The 21,908-nt window shown below is 41.8% G+C and overlaps 1 protein-coding gene across 3 annotated transcripts in view; it reads left to right on the top strand.

Annotated features, from left to right (window-relative positions):
- Positions 1–7,353: 7,353 nt before the first annotated feature.
- PPP2R2B (protein phosphatase 2 regulatory subunit Bbeta) overlaps positions 7,354–21,908 on the top strand; it is a 439,770-nt gene continuing 425,215 nt past the window's right edge. Inside the window, exons 1-2 of one of the 3 annotated variants that reach the window (XM_057307203.1) lie at positions 7,354–7,433; positions 8,442–8,519. In XM_057307203.1, coding sequence (XP_057163186.1) covers positions 8,470–8,519 — 50 coding nt within the window. In that variant the 5' untranslated portion in view covers positions 7,354–7,433; positions 8,442–8,469. Of the gene's footprint in view, positions 7,434–8,214; positions 8,322–8,439; positions 8,520–21,908 lie in introns of those variants that run through there. The other 2 variants (XM_057307204.1, XM_057307205.1) reach the window with 2 other exon arrangements.

Genomic DNA, 21,908 nt, shown 5'->3' with positions numbered 1-21,908 from the left:
TCAGCTGTAACTGAGTAAGAAGTAGCTCCGACAAATCAGGGTTTTGTTTCATTTTGTTTTGTTTTCTGCCATGAAAGGTCAGAGACAGACAGTTGCTGTGTTGGTTCAGTGACTTGAAGATACCAGGGTCAAGGTCTCTTTGATCCTCTGTCTTTGAGCTGCCAGAAGGCTGCAAGAGCTCCTGTCACCACACACTGTTTCAGAAAGGAAAAGTGGAGCCCTGATAAATGGGAAAAAGCAGACGGTGTATCATGGAACCAAAAATGTTTCCAAATCCTCCTAGCAGAAGCAGTTCAGAGTTATATAGGCAACTCTAGCTGCAAGGGAATCTGAGATTACAAGTATTTTTGTTTGTTTTTGTTGTTTGAACAGGGGAACCTCTTAACACATAGAAGGAAAAGATGGATATGACTTAGGCAAGTTCCTGGCACACCACTTTGCCATAACTACAAAGTAAAGTTGCAGAATGGAAGAGAGAATGATAGACTCTCTGAGGAGATAGAGTTTGTTACTGGAAGTGGGTTTTGGTGTAGAAACAATAATGTTGTTGGAAGCCAGAACTATATCATAAATGGTTTTGGTTGTGTATGTAATTCCAAAGTTAGTTTCATATGAGTAAGATTCTGATCACCTGCCTAGTGTGATAGAATAAGAATCAGAATACTTGTTTCTAGAAATATTCTTTGATGGTGACTTAAATTTCTGTTCTCAGAAATTCTGTACAAATTTTTTTAAAGAATCTCTTCCAATACTATTTGTTATAAGTAATAAAATAGTAACCCATGGTTTAGAACAATTGATTTCACTGGTTGACACTGCCTTTTTTAGAAAACGTGGTCTGAGGGAGTAGTATACAGGATAGACACAGCTGAGGTCACAGGGATGACGGGATACCACAGTGGGAAGCCATGAACTTCTTAAGACCAAAGACTGTTTTGATTAGTTGGAAACAATAGCTGGCAAAATAATTCTGAAAGCACATGCTAGAAGGGCAAAATGTTGTGGAATGTAAACATAGCCTGATATAATTCTCTTCTTTTTTTCCACTAATGACTGACTGTATAGAACAAAATATCCAATGGTTAAAAAAAAAAAAGTGAAGAGAACAGATAAAACTGGTCCAAATATCAGTTCAGTGCTCATTGTAGATCTACTGAAGGAAGATCTCAAACCTGTAGAAACCCTATAGAAAATGTTGCTCTAATTTACTGGACTTCTGCTTCTGACCAAGATGGAATAATAGGGACTATATGTACACTCATTTCTGTGACAAATAACCAAAGAATAAGACAAGTGAAGGAATGGCTTTTGAGTCATTTTAGATATTAGACAATGAAGGACAGTGGTCTCTCAGACAGGAAAAAAGAAATATCAGCCCCATAATTGCTTCCACTTACTGACTTGAGCGATTTCCCAGGCTATGGCATAGATAAGAGGACCCCAGACAGATCCCAGAATATTCTTTTAGTTGAGGAGATGGAGCAGAGAGTCAGAGAGACCAAGAAAGCTATAGTTTATAGGACAAGGAACTGAAAAGAAGAGATATGCCCAGAAAGAGAACTCGAGGAATGCTGAGAGGCTCCGCACTCAGCAGAGTACTGATCAGTGTATACCTGTGAAAAAACGATAGGAACCACCAAAAGGATTAGTTTGAACAGTATCCAGTGCCCACACAGTACCAGGAATAGTGCTTGTTCCCAACTGCCAAACTGCAACCTCATAATTCATGTGATATTGTGCAAAGTACTCAGAAAAGTGTGGCCTCAGTAGTAAGAATAATTAGCCTGAGACTAAATTGAGCTCCATTGCTGCTTAATAAAATCTTAAAAGCAAGACCTGAAGAGGTCACACTGTTTCCAACTTAATTGCCTCCCAGGAGAAAGATTAAAAAAATATATTTATAGGAAAATAAAAATACACAAATACAACACACAACAAAGTGTGTGTTCACAATGTCTGTCATCCAATAAAAAATTATCAGGCATGCAAAGGAGAAAGAGAATACAACCCATGATGAGGAGAAGAATTAATTGAAACTAATCTAGAATTGACACAGATGTTAGAAATAGCAGACAGGGACTTTAAGACAGTCATTATAATTCCGTTACATGCATTCAAAAATTAAGGTGAATCATGGAAGAAATAAAAGTCTGCGCAAAACCAGAGATAAAGGGAAAATTTAAAAGTAGCCAGAAGAAAAAAAAAGGTATACAGAAGAATAAAGATAAAATTAACAGCAGATATCTTGTTGAAAGCAATGAGGCATCATCTTTAAAGTACTGAAGGACAAAACTTTGTCAACTTAGAATTCTATACCCAGTGAAAATATGCTTTAAAAACATTTTCAGACATATAAAAGCTGTAAGAATTCGTATCCAGCAGACCTGTACTATTAGAAATATTAAAGAAAGTTTTCAGGCAGAAGGAAAATGATACCAGGTGGAAATATAGAAGTACAGAAAGGCATTTAGGGCACCAGAAGTTGTAACCATATAATAAGATGAAAGCTTTATTATTATTATTTAAATCACTATAAAACCTAATTAACTATTTGAACAAAATAATAAAGTGTGAGTTTTGTAACATATAAAAGTAGACTGTGGAAGAACAATATCATGGAAGTTGGGAGAGGAGAAATGGAAATATACTATTTAAGGTTTTGCACTGTATATGAAGTGATATAAAATCACTAAGAGGCAGACTGATAATTTAGGTATACTATAAAGCCTGTAGCAAACATTAAAAATCACAAAACTAAGAAGTATACCTCAATACTAAAAAAATTAGATGAAATGATGTCATGAAAATAAGCCAAAAGGCGGCAGTAAAAGTGGAGAAAGAAAACAAAACCCAGAAGAAAACAAGTAGGAAACAAGAGAATAGATTTAAACTTATTTCAATAAGCACAATAACTGTGAATGTTATAAACACTCCAATTGAAAGCAGAGATTTTCAGAATGAATAAAAAAAAAAAATCCAAGTATATGCTGCCTGCAAGAAACACACTTTAGCTCTAAAGACAGATAAGTTCACAGGATAGGATGCATTGGGTGAGAAGTAACAAATGTCTTCTTACTTTTTCAGTATCTAACATAGAAATATTTAATGTTCAACACCTCCATTTCCTTTGTTTTGTAAAATAATGAGGTTTCTCAATGAGTCTCTTACACTTTGCCTCCCTCTGTTTATATCTCACTTCATTTTTCCTTCCCTTCCCCCATGCTCACCTGTTTTGTTTTTTAAATTCCACATATGACTGAAATCATATGGGATTTGTCTTGACTGACTTGTTTCCCTCCAAATTATAGAGAACAAACAGAGGGTTGCTGGAGGGGAGGTGGGAGAGGGGATGGGATAAATGAGTGATGGGTATTAAGGAGGGCACTTGTTGGGATGAACACTGGGTTTATATGTAGGTGATGAATCACTAAATTCTACTCCCGAAACCAAGATTACACTATATGTTAGCGAACTTGAATTAAAAAAAAAAAATAGAGTGAAGTTTCCAGTGAGGCATCTTGCAGCATTATTACCTATTTGAGAGTGTGAAACTCCTTTTCTCTGTACAGCAAAAGAATTCGGAGAATGCAGGATCAAGAAAGTGATAAAAAATGAGTAGCTGTACTGTGTCACAGACAGCCAAGATTTCCTCACTCGTGTATCAAATCACCTCCATGGGTCCCTGTTGATTATACTTTGCTATTAATCAGTCAAAGTAGCCACTTTCTTCCACTTCCTTTCTCTTTCTTCCATCATGAGATGGATTGTTGAAACAGTTAACCGGTTAGCAAGTTGCTTGACTCATTTGGATTCATCCAGTGCATTAAATACAGTGGGCTCAGTTCAATGTGATTTTACTGTAATATCTCTAATGATTGATTCATTTTGGTGCAAAGAAAGGGAAACATTTGATTGAAAATCCTGGCCTATTTATTTTTGCTGCTTGCTCCTATTTTTCATGAGCTTGCGGTCAGTTTGGGGACGTAGAAGTAACCAGTCTTTACTAAACATGGCAGCAGTAGCTAGCACTGAGCAATAGACAAGGCACTGAGGTAGGGAGTAAAAAAAGGAAAGTCTCTCTTTTATTACGTTAAGTATGGAATGCCCTTGTTTGTCACTGTCTCTGGTGCAGCTGTGTCTCTTCTCTTTGAGATCTGGCATCTTCGATAGAAAGATTTTTACACCAAGTTGGAGCTGGTATTTTATCAAGATATCCATTCATCCTGAGTGCCTGCCTTAAGTTCTCATGGTATCATAACAACACACTCCGAGAGGACTGCATCATTGTAAGCTCCTTCTAAGCAGTCGAATGCACATCTACAGCTGATATCATAGCCAATTTCAAAACACATTCTTCTCAGAAAAAATTTCTCTGGGCAAGGATCACCTCTCTCTCTCCCTCTCTCTGCAGAGAGGAGCACACTACTGATGCCAAGTCCATGAAAACAACTCTTTTCAGCGGCCTCCCAATCAATAAGGAGCTTTATTTGCTGTGTGTCACACCCTCTGTTCATTGTATTCACCCAGCCAAGTTGGCACAGAAGAGGTAGCACAAAAGCCAGCCTCAACTCTGAAGGGCCCTGCTGGGGCAGGACAAGGAGAAGAGCCTGTGCTGGGCATAGAAGCTCAGGGATCTGGCTCCAGGGCTGCTGTCCGCTCCCTGCATGGCCAAGCCCCCTCTGTGCCTCAGTGTCCTCCGCTTTCAAATGAGGCAGTTGGAACAAATGATCTTCATGGTCTGACCAGATTCAGAAATCAGCTATTCCGTGATCCTAGGAAGAAGACAGGTGTATGCCTTCCGTGGGCTGACCTCCTGGCCTTTCAGTACATGAGACTCAGGACCTTTCTGAGCCGTAGCTATGGGGAGACGGGAATGAGCATCTTCCAAGATGTTTAGCTACTGTATTTGCATCAGCTTCCTGGTAGAGAATGTTGCTTATTGACACCGTTTCCATAGCAACTAGAGTGTCATTTGGCACCAGCATTTAGGGAAGCTGTCGAGGTCTGTAATTTAAGAGAAACAAATTTTCCTTCCTCACTATGTCAGCTTAATTCTCTCGGTCATCCACTTCAGCAATCAAATACACTTCCCTGAAGAGCGTTCATTAAATCTAGACGGAAATCTCACCAGACCATCACCGTGGGAGGTGGCTTGGAGGTAAAAGGAAATCTGGTATAAGAATTAGAATTGTCACCTTAGAGGCCTAAGTCTGCAGATAAAGTAACTCTACCACGTTGGGAGTTCTTTCTCATTTTGGGGCTTTGCTTCCTGATCTGCTAAATGGTAAAGATGGACAGTGTATTCTCTAAGATGTCTTTCAGCTCAAATATTCTAGCCAGAGGTTTGCAAATTGGTGGCACAAAGACCGTATTCAACCTGCAGATGTGATGTGTTTTCCCTATGTCGTATGAGCCACATGGTGTTCTAATTTGAATTGATTGACACCATTTAAAAATTTGGAGTTTTCACATAATAATTCTGATTTCTGGCTTCTCTTAGAAAAAGCCAGTTAGGTAAAACCAGGGTGGAATCCTCCACGGCAGCTTTCAGCTGGATCTGAGTAGCTGCTGCCCCCTTTAGACAAGGCCTGGGTCCTCCAGGGTCCACCATCCCACCTTTACAGAGCTGATCACCGACTCCCATCAAGTGTCCGCTCCTCTGAGTATCCTGCTCCTGGCCAGCTTTTCACATGTACATCCTAGCCCGTTTGACATCTGAATTTTCACCTGCTGTTCGGCACTTTGAGGACAGAGATGGCATGGCCCAAACTCTCTTTAGATCATTGATAGCATCATTTGGCCGTGATCTTGGTGGGAGATAGAAACTGGGTCCAATCAAAGGCTGCCCAGGACAAGAAAACTGACAAAAGCTTTGGCTGCCTTGATTTCTCATACTAATCAATTGAGCTCTAATGAACGGAACTCACAGCCCTAGGCAGCCTATCTAGGAGTGATGGTCAGAGCTGTCACAGACAATGGATTGGTCACATGATTCCTCTGTGACTCATGGCAAGTTGGTAATTTTCTATAACTTGATTTTTCAAATGTGAAATAAGTTGGTTTCACATATAGGCAAGTTTCCTTCTCAAGCTAAAATTCCCTGAAGCAATGACAATCCCTATACATAGGCTCATCTCAATCTGCTTAGGGGTGTGTGTGTGTGTGTGTGTGTGTGTGTGTGTGTGTATGTGTGTGTGTGTGTGTGTTTACAGGTTTTGTGATGAGTACAGTGTCTACACCCAGAGTCCTAACTAGTGATGTAGGAACTCTAGGAACTGTGCCAGGACAACAATCAGGAAGACCTTCATCAGTATCTGATGTTCCCTAAGAACTGATGCAGTCACAGTTTCCACAGCGGGACTGGCAGTTTAGAGAGGGCCAGCAAGAGCTCACAGGAAGAGTAAGAACTTCTCAGAGAATGCCTGATGTTGAAACCCAAGGCCAGAGCTGGACATAGAAAGGATCAGCAGTAGCATTTAACAAAAGCTGCCAAATGCCTTCCGTTCTCTCTCCCAGGTACTAATTTTATTGGGAAATTTTAGCTCTGTGTAGCCTTAAGGGAGACATAGGGATTTTAATAATTGGCATGGGAAACTGGATTCCAGCTCAGTCCTCCAAATGTGGCTGCAGTTTAAGGGTACAGGCTCTCTGGGCCTCGGAACCCTAACTATTAAATGGGCAGGGTGAGCTCAGCACACTGGAGACTGGGAATCAGACAGCCTACGTGGAAATCCCAGCTCTGCCGTGTCCTCGCTATGACCACAGATGAGTTACCCACACTTCCTGGGTCTCTGTTCTTCACCTGTAAAATAGGGTTAAAAGAGTACCTCTTCATTATCTGTGTGAGAATGGGATCATCTATGTAAAGTGCTGAGCACGGTGCCTGCCTTGTAGCAACTAACTGAAAATTTCTAAGCTAATGTTCTTCCTCTTTTTTCCTATTGAACAGTTTAGAATCTTTGTTAATAACAACATCATTTATTAAGTTGCTTGATTGGGTTAAGCACTTTTTTTAAAAAGGTGTCCTTATTTGGAAGAGAAAGAGATCTGGGAGAGGACAAGAGGGAGAGAGAGAATCTCAAGCAGATTTTATTTATTTTATTTATTTGAGAGAGAAAGAGCAGGGAGGGGCAGAAGAGAAGCAGACTTCCCGCTGAGCAGGGAGCCTGACATGGGGCTCAATCCCAGGACCCCGATATCATGACCTGAGCCAAAGGCAGACGCTTAACCAACTAAGCCGTCCAGGCGCCCCAGATGTGTGCTCTTAATAGTGACCCTATGCGGCTTCCTTCCAATGTGAGGTCATTCCCAGTGAGAAAATCACATGGGGCCCAGCCCTCCTCTCACAAGGCTGAGGGAGTGAAGGTTTCAGTTCAGGGAAATTCTGTGGCCCACTGGGGATGGCTACTGAGTTTTGTGTGCGTTTTTAAAAGGTCAGTTTTGTTTTGATACGTGCTTTTATTCCTACTCATATAATCATTCTTAAACTGATAGCCTCTCCCAAAATTTGACAATATAACATTCCTCTTAATTTTAAAACCTAGTCGAACTGACGGGAACGGCCATGCTGTCGAGAAGTGAACTGGCACCACTGCGATTCAGAAGTGCTCTGAAAAGGACTTTTCTGACTTGAATACATATATTAGTACATATATTAGCAGGTATATTAGCATAAGCATTCGTACTGGATATATATATTCTTAGAAACCAGAAGCCAGAAAAGCCAGAAAATTTAACCCCTCCCCCACCAAAGGTTCGGTTCACATTTGAGACCGAAATCTGCATGGAACAAAGTAGGTCACATTTGTCAGCAGTGACTCCACAGTGCTGTCAGCCCTCCCCTCCCCCTCCCCACTCCCATCCCCAACCTGTTTTTGCTTTCCTCTCCTCTGCAGTCAGCTCGGACTTTGGCAAGCAGTCAAGAAGTGAACAAGAGAGACGCAAGTTCTGAGTGTCTGACCCCTTACTGGCCGTTCAGCCAGGCGAGCTGGGAAACCAGTTAAAAAAGGAAAAAAAGTTGTCTTTCTTTTCCTCTCTCCCCTCTAACGAACTGGCTCCCTCTCCTCCCCACCACCACAGAAGGAAAACAATCGAAAGCATTAGTATTCCCATGAAAAGGGGCAGTCACACAGGGTGTGACAGCAGGCCCGCGCTAGGACGCTGCCAGGGGCCCAGAAGGGACGAACTCCAATTGCTCCATAGTCCCAGCAGTGTGGTCAGATGGAGGGGACAGAGCCCTGATTCACAGCAGGCCACGCTGCTCGAGACCGGCCGTTCTGCCCGCACTCCTTAGGGTCTCCTCTCCAACGGGATGATACCTGGTGTGCAAGTCTCCTTTTAGAAATGTGTAGCTTCCACGATGTGTCTCCTTCCCTGTTGGCCTTTTAAGGACAGCAGGAAACCCTCACCTAACCTGAAGTGTCTCCTTGTGTTGCTTTCAGGAGTTGGGGCGCTCACCCAGGACACACTATGGTGCTTCAGCCAAGTGAAAGGCACCATCGAGATTGGAGCCACAGAAGGTAGGAGAAGCTTCCTCTCTTCTTTTCCTTGCCTCCTTGGGGGTTTGTGCTGGTTCAAGATTTGAAAACATTCATCTTTGCATCCATGAATGTAAGGTCCCACACATCCCAGAATAGCCGTCTGAGCTAGAAATAGATTTAATGATTTCTTTCTATCCTTTTATTCTTTTGACGTTTATTTTGTTCCCACCAATGAGGCAGCACTGACATGAACTTTCAGGGAAATAGGTTTGCACAGAGAGAAAAGCTGCACTGGGGCAAGTCGTGTTTTGGGACCGTCTGTCAGCTCTGGAGGACTGTGAGCCCAAACATGGCTGCATGGTCAGACGTTAATCTCTTCCTTCCATTCTCGGTGGAAGATCAGTTGCTTCTCTGTACCTGCAGCGCACAGCGGAGTGAAGAATTTGGGTCTAGTCTTATCAACTGGGTCTGCATGGAATCCCACTATTAGCATAGAGCTGCCTTTCTGGTTCTCAGGAGATTTTCCTATTCCAGGCCCTTTACTTGGGATAATGCATCCATTTCCCTCCTCCTGCAGAACTTGTTTCTCATTCTCTTCACTGTCTTTCCTCATAAGCCAGAGCTTGCAGACTTCCATGACTCTCCTGAAGGATGTCTGCCTTTGAAAATAGCTGAATGATAGGCAACTGGAAGGAGCTAGAATGGCTCTGCTGGGTGTCCTTAAAGGTTTGGCTGTTCTCATGGAATGCAGTGAGGGTGCCTGAAACAGACTGTGTTGTGTCGGCAGTAGGTACCGTCAGCCAGACGGGCTGTAAGACAGGTCGGAAGCTAATAGAAATGAATGAGGAAGTGAACAGTTGACAGGTTTGAACTTTAATGTGGAAACTAACGTGTCTAAATGCATGTGGCATTTTGGGTCCCTCTACAGCATTTTAATTCTGAATAAAAATAATTTGAGTAAAAATTATTCTGAGTAATTTGGAGGAGGTGTTTTATCTGCAATTTTGCTGTAATTTATTTTCAGAAACCCCCTGTAATGGTGGGTACTTCCCAACCAAATGATTTATGTTTAAGGGGTGAGAGCAGGCACAGTAAAAGAAGTTAATAACTACATCTATAAAATTATACTACTGTATGGCATCTTCTATTTTTTTAGGTGCACTTTAAACTGAAGCTTTACAAACACTTCTCATAAAGCCCCTGGGAGGCAGACAACACAGGCTTTGTTAGGCCCATTTTATGCTTATCGAATCCAAAATATTTCTGAGCACTTCTTTGTGGCAGCTTTGTCCTAGGCCTTGGAGATGAAGAAGGCGAGGGGGAAACAATGACTTACTCCCCAGCTTCGTGAATTTTAAGAAATCTGAAGCTCGAGTTAACCACTTGCTTTAGATCTTGGCCATAATTCAAAATCTCTTGGGCTTTTTAAACAATAGAGACTTCCAGCTCCCCCAGAGCTACGGAGTCAGAGGTTCAAGGACCAGGATGGTATGCTGTGTTTTAACGAGCTCACCCAGACGATTCTGATGCAGTAGGCTGGCTTTGGGGACCACCAGCCTGGCTGACTTGTTCCAGGTTATCCATTATTCTCAGAGCCTGCACTTAAATCTTGTGTTTGTGACTGGCTCCCCGCCAAGTCCAACGATCTGGGTGGCTACCCAGGCTAGAGCTCCTATCCACTGAGGACTCACGGGGTAGTGAGGCCTCTGCTACATGCTTGGGAGAAGTTAAGAAGATATGTAGGCACAGCATTCACCGCAGTGCCTGACGGTTTGAAAGTACTCTATATTTGTAAACTGTTATAAATATCATTATAATTAGGCCTTCATTCTAATTCAATGCTCATGAAAACCTTGTGAGAGGTAGGTATTTTTATTCCCACTCTACGTATGAGGATACCGAAGCTAAACACACAAGCACACACAAGACGAAGTTCTTTGCCGAAGGCTCCAGAGCCGATAAATGGCTGAGCTAGGTTTCCACCCAGTCTGTGGGATTGGAAAAACCTCAGCTCTTTAACCATTGTTCTGGAGACAGGTTCTTACTTAGTAGTTTGGAGTAAGGCCCGGGAATCTGCATTTTTCCTGCCTGCTCTGAGACGATCATCATGACTGCAGGTGAACCGAGCCTGCGTCCACATGCTTGCCGCCTATAATGAATAAGGAGCATACTTAGATTAACTGCTCATTGAGTCAGAATGATACTCACTACCAATTTCTGTCTGGAAAAGCCACTTCAAATGGTGAATAAAGCGATAAATATTTTTTAAGAGGAGAATCAGATTGGATACTGACACACTGCCACAGGTGCCTAGGCCAGCCTATCTTTGATGTCACTGAACCTATGCTAACAGTGCCGCACTGGCAGTTGGGTGTTTGTTGAGTGAATTAATGAATGACTTTCACTTGATAAAAATCAAGGTCTTCACAATCAGCTTCTTTTTTTTCTTTTTTTTTAATGCGCTACCCAAATTGGTTTTCTACACGGATCAAAGTCATTAAAAATTATTCAACGTTCAGGGGCACCTTGGTGGCTCAGTTGGTTAAGCATCCGACTCTTGGTCTCAGCTCAGGTAGTGATCTCAGGGTCATGATCTCAGGGTGGTGAGATCAAGCCCCGTGTCAGGCTCCTTGCTCAGTGTGGAGTCTGCTTAAGACTCTCTTTCCCTCTACCCCTCGTCACTGCCCCCCTAAAATAAATAAATAAATCTTTAAAAAAAATTATTCAACTTTCAACTTTCCCTTCCACTTTATGTATTCCTATTAATGACTTTTCCATTCCATTTCTACCACTTTCTCTATTTTATTGTATTTTTTAAATTTTTTAAATTTTTAATTTTTTTATTTAACTTCAATTAATTAACATATAATGTATTACTGGTTTCAGAGGCAGAGGTCTTTGATTCATCAGTCTTATATGATACCCAGTGCTCATTATATCACATGCCCTCCTTAATGTCCATCACCCAGTTACCTCATCCCCCGACCCTCCTCCCCTCCAGAAACCCTCAGTTTGTTTCCTACAGTTAAGGGTCTCTCATGGTTTGTCACCCTCTCTGATTTCATCTTGTTTTATTTTTCCCTCCCTTCCCCTATGATCCTCTGTTTTGTTTCTTAAATTCCACATACAAGTGAGATCATATGATAATTGTCTTTTTCTGATTGACTTATTTCACTTAGTGTAATACCCTCTAGTTCCATCCATGTTGTTGCAAATGGCAATATTTCTTTTTTGACGGCTGAGTAATATTCCACCACGTCTTCTTTATCCACTCATCTGTTGATGGACATCTGGGCTTTTTCCATAGTTTGGCTATTGTGGACATTGCTGCTATAAACATTGGGGTGCAGGTGTCCCTTCGGATCATTACATTTCCATCTTTGGGGTAAATACCCAGTAGTGCAATTGCTGGGTCGTGGGATAGCTCTATTTTCAACTCTTTGAGGAACCTCCATACTGTTTTCCAGAGTGGCTGCACCAGCTTGCATTCCCACCAGCAGTGTAAGAGGGCTCCCCTTTCTCCACATCCTCACCAACACTGTCGTTTCTGGACTTGCTAATTTTAGCCATTCTCACCGGTGTGAAGTTGTATCTCATTGTGGTTTTGATTTGTATTTCCCTGATGCCAGTGATGTGGAGCATTTTTTCATGTGTCTGTTGGTCATTTATATGTCTTCTTTGGAGAAATGTCTATTCATGTCTTCTGCCCATTTCTTGATTGGATTATTTTTCTTTTGGTGTTGAGTTTGATAAGTCCTTCTAGGTGGTAACCTTGGCAAAGTCACTTAATGTCTCTGTGCTTAAGTTTCTTTGTATGTGAAATGGAGTTAATACAGACATCAGTTAGGATGGCAGTGAGTGCTAGGTGAATAAAGTTGTGTATGCATAATACATACATATGTCATGTATATTTTTATATATAATTCTACATGTACAGAACATAAATATACATATAATACATACAGTGTCTAGATTGTTATAAGATACTCAGATTGCAGTACCTGCTAATACTGTATTATAAAAGTAGAGCTGAGGCTAGGTGAAGTGACAGAAATAAAGATAAATATTTTAATGCAATGTTTTTGAAAACCAAAATTAATACAAAGAATTCATGACGAATAAAATATCAAAATATTACATAAAGACAGGATGAGTATTACTAATTTATTTTTCCTTTACTCCAGGTTCTACTGTGGCTCAGCACGGCACTGTTATTGCTAATTTAATTCAATGTGTATCTCAGGTATCTGCTAATAGGCTAGAATTTTTCACATTCCAAATTATCCAGTAGGATAGTGGATACATCATACTGTGAACCCAACACTAAACATTGAGTGAGTTTTTATTAGAGCCATAGCATTGCCCTAGAAAATGAGAGGGTAATAAAGAAAAATAAAATACAGTCCAAGTTCTCAAGGAATGCACCACTTATGGTGGGGAGCCAGGAATTGGTGCGTAAGAATAAGGCGTCACTTCAGTAAAATTACTGTAAGGCAAAGTGAGCTCAAGAAGTACTTTGACTCGAGACTAAAGTGCTTTGAGTACAGACAAGGTAGGTGTCTCATGTATCTGGGAGAGACTTAATGGGAAGAAGTCATGCAAGGTAGAACCTAAGCAATTTTTAAAAATGCAACATTTATTCTTTTCCTTCTCAGATTACTAAAATGTGTGTTCTCAGTCTAGAGAATTTTTAATAAAACAAAAAAAAAAATCAGAAAAAAAATTTCATTCATAATCTCACAATCCACAGATCAATACTGCTGAAGTTTGTGGTGTTTTTTTCTAGCTCCTGGACTATGTATAGTCATTAATTAATTCAGTCAACAAACAAGCACCATGTGCCAGAAACTGCAAAAAGGACTGGTTAGTTTATAATGAACAAAATCAATATTTTTTTACCAAAAGGGTCATAATGGAAATACTATTTTATTAATAGATATTTTCATTTAACAGTGTATAGTGACCATCTTTCATATTATGAACAGTAGATATGCCCTAATTTATTTTCCTCAATTTTCAAGGTTTGTAATAACACTGCTATGAACATGCCTAATAGCTACCCTACATTTATGCAGGAAAACCTGTGTGGTAGCCTGATTAAGAGGCTATGTTTTACAATAAAATACCTGGTTAAAAATTTGGCCTGCTTCTTACTGTCAAAGAGCAAGTTACTGTCAAAGAGCAAGTTACCTCAAATTTTTCATTATTCCATTTCCTAGTACAGAAAATTGGGATAATAAAATCTGTCTGAAGAACAGTTACTAGAATATAATCAGATATTTTCAACAATGCAGCACGTAGAAAATGTTCAGTAATGATGATTAGTTACCGTGATTATATCATTGGATATACCTCCGTTTTGTATGTGCTGTGTTGTTTAAAATACCTAATTATTTTAGGTATTTTATCATGTACAATTTAAAAAAAGATTTTATAATGAGAGACATAGCCAATAAAAAAAGTATAAAATTAGAAGATCATCTGAAGTTTTGATGAGCACTAGGAAAGATGTAAGCGGGGTGGCCTGAGAGAGCTCCTGGAGGAAGTCACTTCTGTGCAGGGCGCTGGGGAAAGCCTCTTTCAGGAACAGGCACCTGAGCTGAGGTCTGAAGGAATGGAATGTGCCAGCCAGCATTCAAAGAACCATGCCTTGGTCATTGTAGGAAGTAATAAAACAAGTACTCATATAGGCCCAGGGCCATCTAAAAGATGATGTTTTTGAAACACAAAGGAGTGCTCAGTATGACAGGAACTGGTTGGGAGAAAGCTGTGGCCTTGGGCTACCTACCAGAGAGGTAGGACAGGGCTCAATCAGACAGGACCTTCAAGTCACCTCACAGAGTCTGGATTTTATTTTGAGAATAATGGGATTCCTTGCCCTTGAAGGAGTTTAAGGACTAACTTGACACCATTTTCATAAATTCTTAGAATTCTATTAAGAGACAGTGTAGTTTTATTAGAGGAAAGAAGGTAAGGATGATGAGAGGAGAGTCCAGACATATTTTGGAGGTCATGGACTGGATTTTTGGGGAGGGATAGCATAAGGAATTGAGATGGCTCCCAGGTTTTGGCCTTGAGCGACTGAGTGGTGTGTGGACACCAGCTGGGGAGGCTGGGAAACCTGGAAAGGAAACACGGTTGGGGTGTGGAGGAGGATAGACATTCTCTCCCCGCCTCTCAGGTTCCGTAGTTGGGTCTGTGAAATAAACCGACAATAGGCAGATTAACAGGAGAAAGGTACACAAAATTATTAACGTTAATATTATGTACATGGAGGCATCACAGCAAAACATTATGAATATGCAGAAAGGCATTGAGATGTGAGCGTTTGTATGTCATCCGAATAGGGGAAGGAAGGAGGGAGGTGCGCCTCTTAGAGGAAAGAAAATGACTTCTAGGAAAGAGGAATGGGCTCTCAGAACAACAGATGGCCGGTGTGATAGTTTGTGACCCAGTTCGTCTGGGGGTGGTGTCTCCTCTAGCGTCTCCTGGGATAAGAGTCCATGTTCCCTGGTTGATGGCACTCCCAGAGAGGATTTGTGACAGCAGAGTTCCTTTGGAGACTCTGTCTTTAGGCAAATAAGGGGAATTCTGTGAAAGCTGCTCCCTATTTTTGAAGTGGCTTTAGCTCAAAAGAGTCACTATCCCAAAGCAGCGTATCTTGGAGCAGCATGTCCTGAACTCCCGAGGGAGAAAAGTTCTGAGCTTCGTTTTGCACATACTCAGCATGAAATGTTTATAAGATACTCGGGTGTAGATGCCAAGAAGAAAGTTGTATCCACGAGTATGGCTCTTCAGAGAGAGAACAGCAGCTGGAGGCAGAGGTTGAAATTAGGGAGGCGTCAGCACACCCGTGGTATTTGGAACCACTGTCCTGGGTGGCCTCACGGACGTCACGCACTTGACACACGATTGGCAGTGGCCCGAAGCTTCCACTGTACTGCTGTGGCTGGGATAACTTCTAAGCCTTGTTCACTCAGTGGAGTCCTTGGAAGACACTTACACATGAAAGGTTCGCCGTGTGTAGTTCTTGCATGTGATTTGTGCAACAAGCACACTTCATGTACGATGTCATCACGTGCCATTCTCCGCGCGGTTGTCACAGGAGCGCTTTCCGTGGTAGAAATGGCCCACTCTGGACGTGAGGCAATGTCTTCAGATTTGGCGTGTGATTCTGTGTGTGGGAAAGGATCAGAATTATCTGATGGTATTTCTGTGGCCATCTTCTTTCTGATGCTGCAATTCTATGGTATTTTGTTTATTCCTCATCCCGCGGTTCTTCAATGTCTGTCAATACAGGTCATTCCATATTATTGCTGGGAGATAACTATGATATTTATTCTGATTTTGCTCCACAGACATAACCTTCTTTCCTTCCCCTTCCTCTGAAAAGACGGCTCATGTGGAGGAATGGATGAGGCAGTCTATCGATTCTGTTTTCTAATGAGAGAAAAATATCAATCTGGTTGACCCCATGAGGTGTCTTCCACACACCCTCAACTAAAAGCTGATGCTTGCAAGTGGCTTCCTTGCAAAGGGAAGTCCTCTCTCTACCTAACACATTTGCAAGGAAAGTCTGATCCTTGCCCTGGGAAATGCAGGGATTTGGGGAATGGTGTTTCGGTTTCCCTTTGGGGATTATGACTTTTTGCTGTCACCAATAAATAAATGAATAAATCTGATTGGGTCTCAAAGCAGTGTAAAGACTATGACCTTCTCGTTTTATAGAGAGAAGTCAGTGACTGACAACCTTTCTCAGCTGTCTGTGAGATCTATAAGGCATAGGGCGGTTATAATGTTACGTCACAGATCTTCGCCTAAGAGGTAGAAAATGGAGCCTTGCTTGCTTGCTTCTCCTGCTCCCGGAGAGAGGGTGTAGTGGTGGCTGTGGTAAGAACTCTAGTTTCAGGAGGAAGAGCTGTTGGTTCAGACAGAAGCTTTCTGGATCAACAAGGCCAAGCCACCAATCTAAGATTATTCATCAGACACTTATATGAAACTGGGTTCACCTACCTAGTTAGTGACCTTAGGTGACTGGAAGATTTTCAAACCTTATTGTGCATGAAAATCACCCGGAGGTGATGGAGGGTGTTAAAATGTATATTCCTAGGTCCTACCCCTAGAGATTCTGATTCTGAGCATGTGGGATGGAGTCAGAGAGCTTGTAAATCTCACAGGCATCCCCAATAATTCTAACACGGGTTGATCCAAGAGACACACTGAGAAATTCTATTCCTTCCTTCCTTCTATCAGGGGAGAGAGAGAGACATCTGAGCATGTCTGGAGTGCTTTTAAAGGAAACCAGAATGCCAATAAATACAAGGTTACTGTGCAGCCTAGCTCTGCCCCAGGCACTGGAGGGAGTGAAAACCTCTCCTCTATGTGTCAAAAGACAGCTTGGATCTCCTCTATGCAGCCGTAGTCCACAAAGGGATTTCCTAAGTAACTGCACTTTGTGCAGGGCTCCAATTCACTAGAAGCAAAATTGGTCTGATTATGAACAAGTTACCACAAGATGAAAGCATTTTTCTCAGCTGTGATGGAGGCTGTCTTGATGCAGAGAGCTGCACGCTGGTGGTGCTTGGAAGGCACCCTGGGGAGAAGTGGACTCCCAGGAGCTTGAAAGGCTCTGTGGGGGAGGGGAAGCAAGTTCTCCGCACAGGGCCCAGGTCAAACATCCTGTTCTCTTTGAAAACATTAGGTAATTAAACACGTTCCAGGCCAAGAAAGAGAAAAGGCTTCATGGCTGATCATTTCACCCATGCCCAAATGCTAATCACATGAAATGTGTTTAAAAAGCAAATATTTATGGAGCACCTGCTATGTGTCAGGCCCTGGGCTGAATGAACAAGACACTGTTGCTCTCCCCCGACCCCCTTAAGCAGTTTACACTCTCTAGGAGGGATATCAACAAGTGGTTGTCGGTTACAATCCAGTGTGAGTATGGAAAGTGCTAGAAAAAGAGTGAAGTTACACAACCCAACCCACAGTGGGGTAAGGGAAAAATCAGGAAAGGCTCACTGGAGTAGCTGGCAGCCAATCTGAGACCTAAAGAAAGGAGTAGGAATTAGTCAGGCTTTTTAGGACATACAGACCCTAGTTTTGGTAGGGCTCATCTATTCCTTTGGACAAATGACTCATCTTTTGGGGCTATCTTGGGATGATGTTGAGAGGCTTTGTTAATAAGATCTTTGAAAATACTATACAATGCTTGGCCATGGTAAAGTAATAAAAAAGATAATTCTATTTTTAATCAGACTTCACTAAGCCAGATTTTACAATAATAACTTTCAGTATATTATCCCATTTCAACTTTGTCACAACAATAAGATACCAGGCAACTTACCCTCATTTTACAGTGGAGGTAATTGAGGCTCAGAAAATTTAACCACTTTTCCCGGTAACACACCTGTCTGACCTCAGTTAGTGTTCAAGCACTCTTGGAAAAGTAGCCTGGAACCAAATAGAGGCTCAGTGAATATTTATTTAATGAATATAGCCTTCAGTAAGTAATAAATGTCACCAAGTGAAAAAAATCAGTATTACCATTAACACAACAATAATGAATGCTTTTAGGAGAATAAAATAGGTCATCTAAAACAATCCATTACAAATATACACAGCACTTAGCTGCTTTTAACATGTATGGGTCATTTATTTCTTATAACCCCCAAGAGAGATAACTAGAGTAGTTCTTATAATCCCACATTACAGAGATAAAAGAGATAGTATAGATATTACAGATAGTAGGTAGGTTATTCCTCAGAGAGATGAGGTGATTAAGGCAGATAGAGATAAATTTTAATTGCCCAAGGTCTCATACAGACCAGAAAGCGAACTTTTGAATCATACACAGGTGATTTTTCTACTTCTCATCTTCCACAACATAATATGGATTGATGGCTTTGGGTGGGGGGAGCTCTGTTCTAGAAGCACTGACTCTGAAATTAAAACACGGTTGACTCTCTTCAAAATGCAGGGCACTGGTTACAAGGCACCGCAATGGAAATCTATCAGTCAAGATGCTTTCAGCAGCAACAGAAAATTCATGTCGAAATACCTAGAATAGTAAAAGAATAATTTCCCTTCCTTAGTTCCGCAGATGTCCACAGATAGATATTTGCCTACTGTGTGCTAGGCATTCGAGGCCCTGGGGATTCAGTAGCAGAGGAGATAGACAATAAATTTTTAAGTAGAATATAAAATATAAGGATAGAAGTGCAATAGAGGAAAATGAATCAGTAGGGGTGCCGGGGTGTGTGTATACTCTTTTAAATAGGAGGGTCGAGCCTTGGTGCAAAAAATAACATTTGACCAGTGATGTGAAAAAGGCAAAAGATCAAGTCTTGTGGATATCTGGGGTGGAGAGTTTCAGGTAGAGGTAACAGCCAATGCAAATGCTCTGAAGCAAGAGCTTCTCTGGTAAGTTCACGGACTAGACATGAGGCTAATATGGCTGAAGTTGAGTGAAGGGGGAAGCTGTGAGAGATGGAAGCAGAGGAGATGGCAGGCGGATGCAAGCAGGGGCCTTCCAGACCACTGGAAAGACCTACTCTTCTGCCTAGATGGGGCAGAGCCCCTGGTTATACCATGCTCTTTCTAGCAGCAGGTCAGTATCAAATGGTTAGGGGCCGATGACAAAAGCAAAGAGTCCATCCAGTTCAGGGGTTATGGCGGTAATCCAAGTTTTCACATAAGTCCTGAGGCAGGGAACTCCCTGAGCTGAAGTACAGCATTAGTTCCCTGGCTGAAGTACAGCATGCGGGACTCAGATTTTCTCCGTCTTTCTGCCTGACTGCCCCTGGAACATCAGTTTTGTCCCAAAACAATTGCTGCCCTTCTGAGTTTCACACTCAGATAGACATGACAATATGTAATGAAAGGTTGTTTGACTTAAACAAAACAGGAAGGACTTTCTCCCCAGATGTCCCCAGAAAATTTCTCTAGATATCCCCTTGGCCTCAGTGGGAGTCATGTGCCTTCTAAACCAACACTGCCACAGAAAATGGGATCAGCCTAAGTGGCTTCACAGATCAGGACTACATCTGAGCGTGGTCTAGGACTTCCATCTCTGAGTGGAGAGCACCAGAGTAGAATCTGGGTGCAGCAGGAAAGGGGTGCAATTCCAGGTGTCCCAACATGGCGGCCACTATAGGAAGAAGAAGCAGATGTGGCTTCACCAATTCTCTTTCTGCTGCTGGGCAAAGAGTGGAGGTTCATTGTCTTGTTCTTTGTAGAACATTCGGTTCAGGCAAACCCAAATGCCAAGCTTCTCTAGATTGCCTTGAAGCTGGGGTCTGGGGTGTGGTAGATGACTTGCCTTTTGTTTTCTTTTTATGTTACTAATTAAGCAGGCTCAGCATCATTCTTTTTTTTTTTTTTTTTAAAGATTTTATTTATTTATTCGACAGAGATAGAGACAGCCAGCGAGAGAGGGAACACAAGCAGGGGGAGTGGGAGAGGAAGAAGCAGGCTCATAGTAGAAGAGCCTGATGTGGGGCTCGATCCCAGATCGCCGGGATCACGCCCTGAGCCAAAGGCAGATGCTTAACCACTGTGCCACCCAGGTGCCCCAGCATCATTCTTCTTAGTGCCTATGTTATTTGTTCATGGAATTTAAAAGCTGAGAATAAATAATTAAGCACATGGACACTGTGGGATGGTTTCTGGTCTTGTGCTCAAGGTTTCAAGTAAGCGTCAAGCCTTTTTCTTTAACATGCTTATTTTTAATTTATTAGGTAGCGCTTTTTTTTTTTTTTTTAGGAGAGTATAGCTACCTTTATAATACTATGGTTGGGGTAAGAAAATTGAATTTCAGGGGCACCTGGTGGCTTAGTCAGTTGAGCGTCCAACTCTTGGTTTCAACTCAGGTCATGATCTCAGCATTGTGAGATCAAGCCTCATGTAGGGCTCCCCACTCAGTGGGGAGTCTGCTTGAGATTCTTTCTCTCCCTCTCTCTCTGCCCCCCCCCCTCATGTGTTCCCTTTCTCTCTCTAAAATAAATAAATAAATAAATAAATCTTTTTTTAAAAATTGGATTTCATTCAACCATTTATTCAGTAAATCTGTATTGGGCACTAGGTGTTGGAAACACAGCAGAACTCAAAATCACCAACGTCTCCAGTGTTACGAGGTTCACATTCTAGTGGCAAGATGGACATTTAAACAAACAAAGACGTAAGATCATTTCAGACGATGACGTGGGTTATAAAGGATATAAAATGTGGTAACATGATAGTGGCCGTGTGAGGGGGTAGGGGTGCTCCGCTAAGCAGTCATTCTGTGGAGGCTCTTCCAAAGAGGCAGCAGTTAAGACCCAAATAATGAGTAGAAGCCAGGTTCAAAAGACTTGCTGGGATAGCATTTAAACACAGGGCACAATGAGTGCAAAGGCCCTGAGGCATAAGCCATCGTGGCCTGACTAGAAGGTAGCCCAGGGTGACTGGGGCAGTGAGTGGGAGGAGGGTGAGTTTGCAGAGGGAAGCAGAGGCAGTGAGCCTCGCAAGCCTCGGTAGGTAATAGGAGTTTTATTCTGGGTACCGTGGGAAGCCACTAGGGGATCGTAAGCATGGGCATACCCTGATGTTTGAAGTAGTACTAGTAAAATGAAGGACTGGTCATTTGACCTTCCACATAAGCCGAGAGCATTTCACCTCAAGGGAGACCTTCAGTAACATGATCTTCTACAGAGTGGTGCTATGCAAATTCAACCTCACGTTTAAAATCAAACTTTTTTTTTGTTGTTTGTTTTGTTAGTGCTTCGAACCTGGAGGTCTTCATACCTCACCTCTCAGAGGGGAAAACTGCCCGTGGTCTGGAGCTCACTGTGGTGTTCACATCTTTGCTCAGAACCATCATAGGAGCTTGTAAAACGTTAGTTCTAGTGACCAGAAATCGATTTTCAAGGGCATTCTTGAGATCACTTCAATTTGGGAGCTCATAGAACTGGCAGTGTCCTCTCACTCTGTAGCTTGGGGAACGAGGGATCTTTAAAAAAAAAAAAAATGTTACTCTTTACTATGCGTGGCATTTCCATAATTGTGTCGGTCATTTTTAAAGAATCATTACTAACTGTTGTTTCAGGAATGATTCTCCTGATTACAGTTTAAGGCAACCTTTCCCCAAATGATGGCACAAGTCATTTCTCAGTGTGTTCTTCTTCCTCTCTACCATCCATCACACCTACCAGAAGATTGCCAGGCCGGCAGGTCCGTACAAATGATATCCAAGCAGTAATGACTTCCAAATATTGATATTAAATGCCTAATTCCCAAGGAAAACTGGTGTTAATTTTCTACAACTTTGCATTCACACATGCCTCAGAATTTCCATTCTTGCTCTTTATTAGGCCATGGTTCATGTAAAGTGCAGCTTCTTATCAGACAAACCTGAGAGCAAATGTGTTTTAATACATAATTTACAGCTTG

Source organism: Ursus arctos, unplaced genomic scaffold, assembly GCF_023065955.2.
Source record: "Ursus arctos isolate Adak ecotype North America unplaced genomic scaffold, UrsArc2.0 scaffold_5, whole genome shotgun sequence".
Classification (NCBI taxonomy): Eukaryota; Metazoa; Chordata; class Mammalia; order Carnivora; family Ursidae; genus Ursus; species Ursus arctos.
Note: the sequence above shows the minus strand (reverse complement) of the source record. Positions and strands in the feature narration are given on the sequence as shown.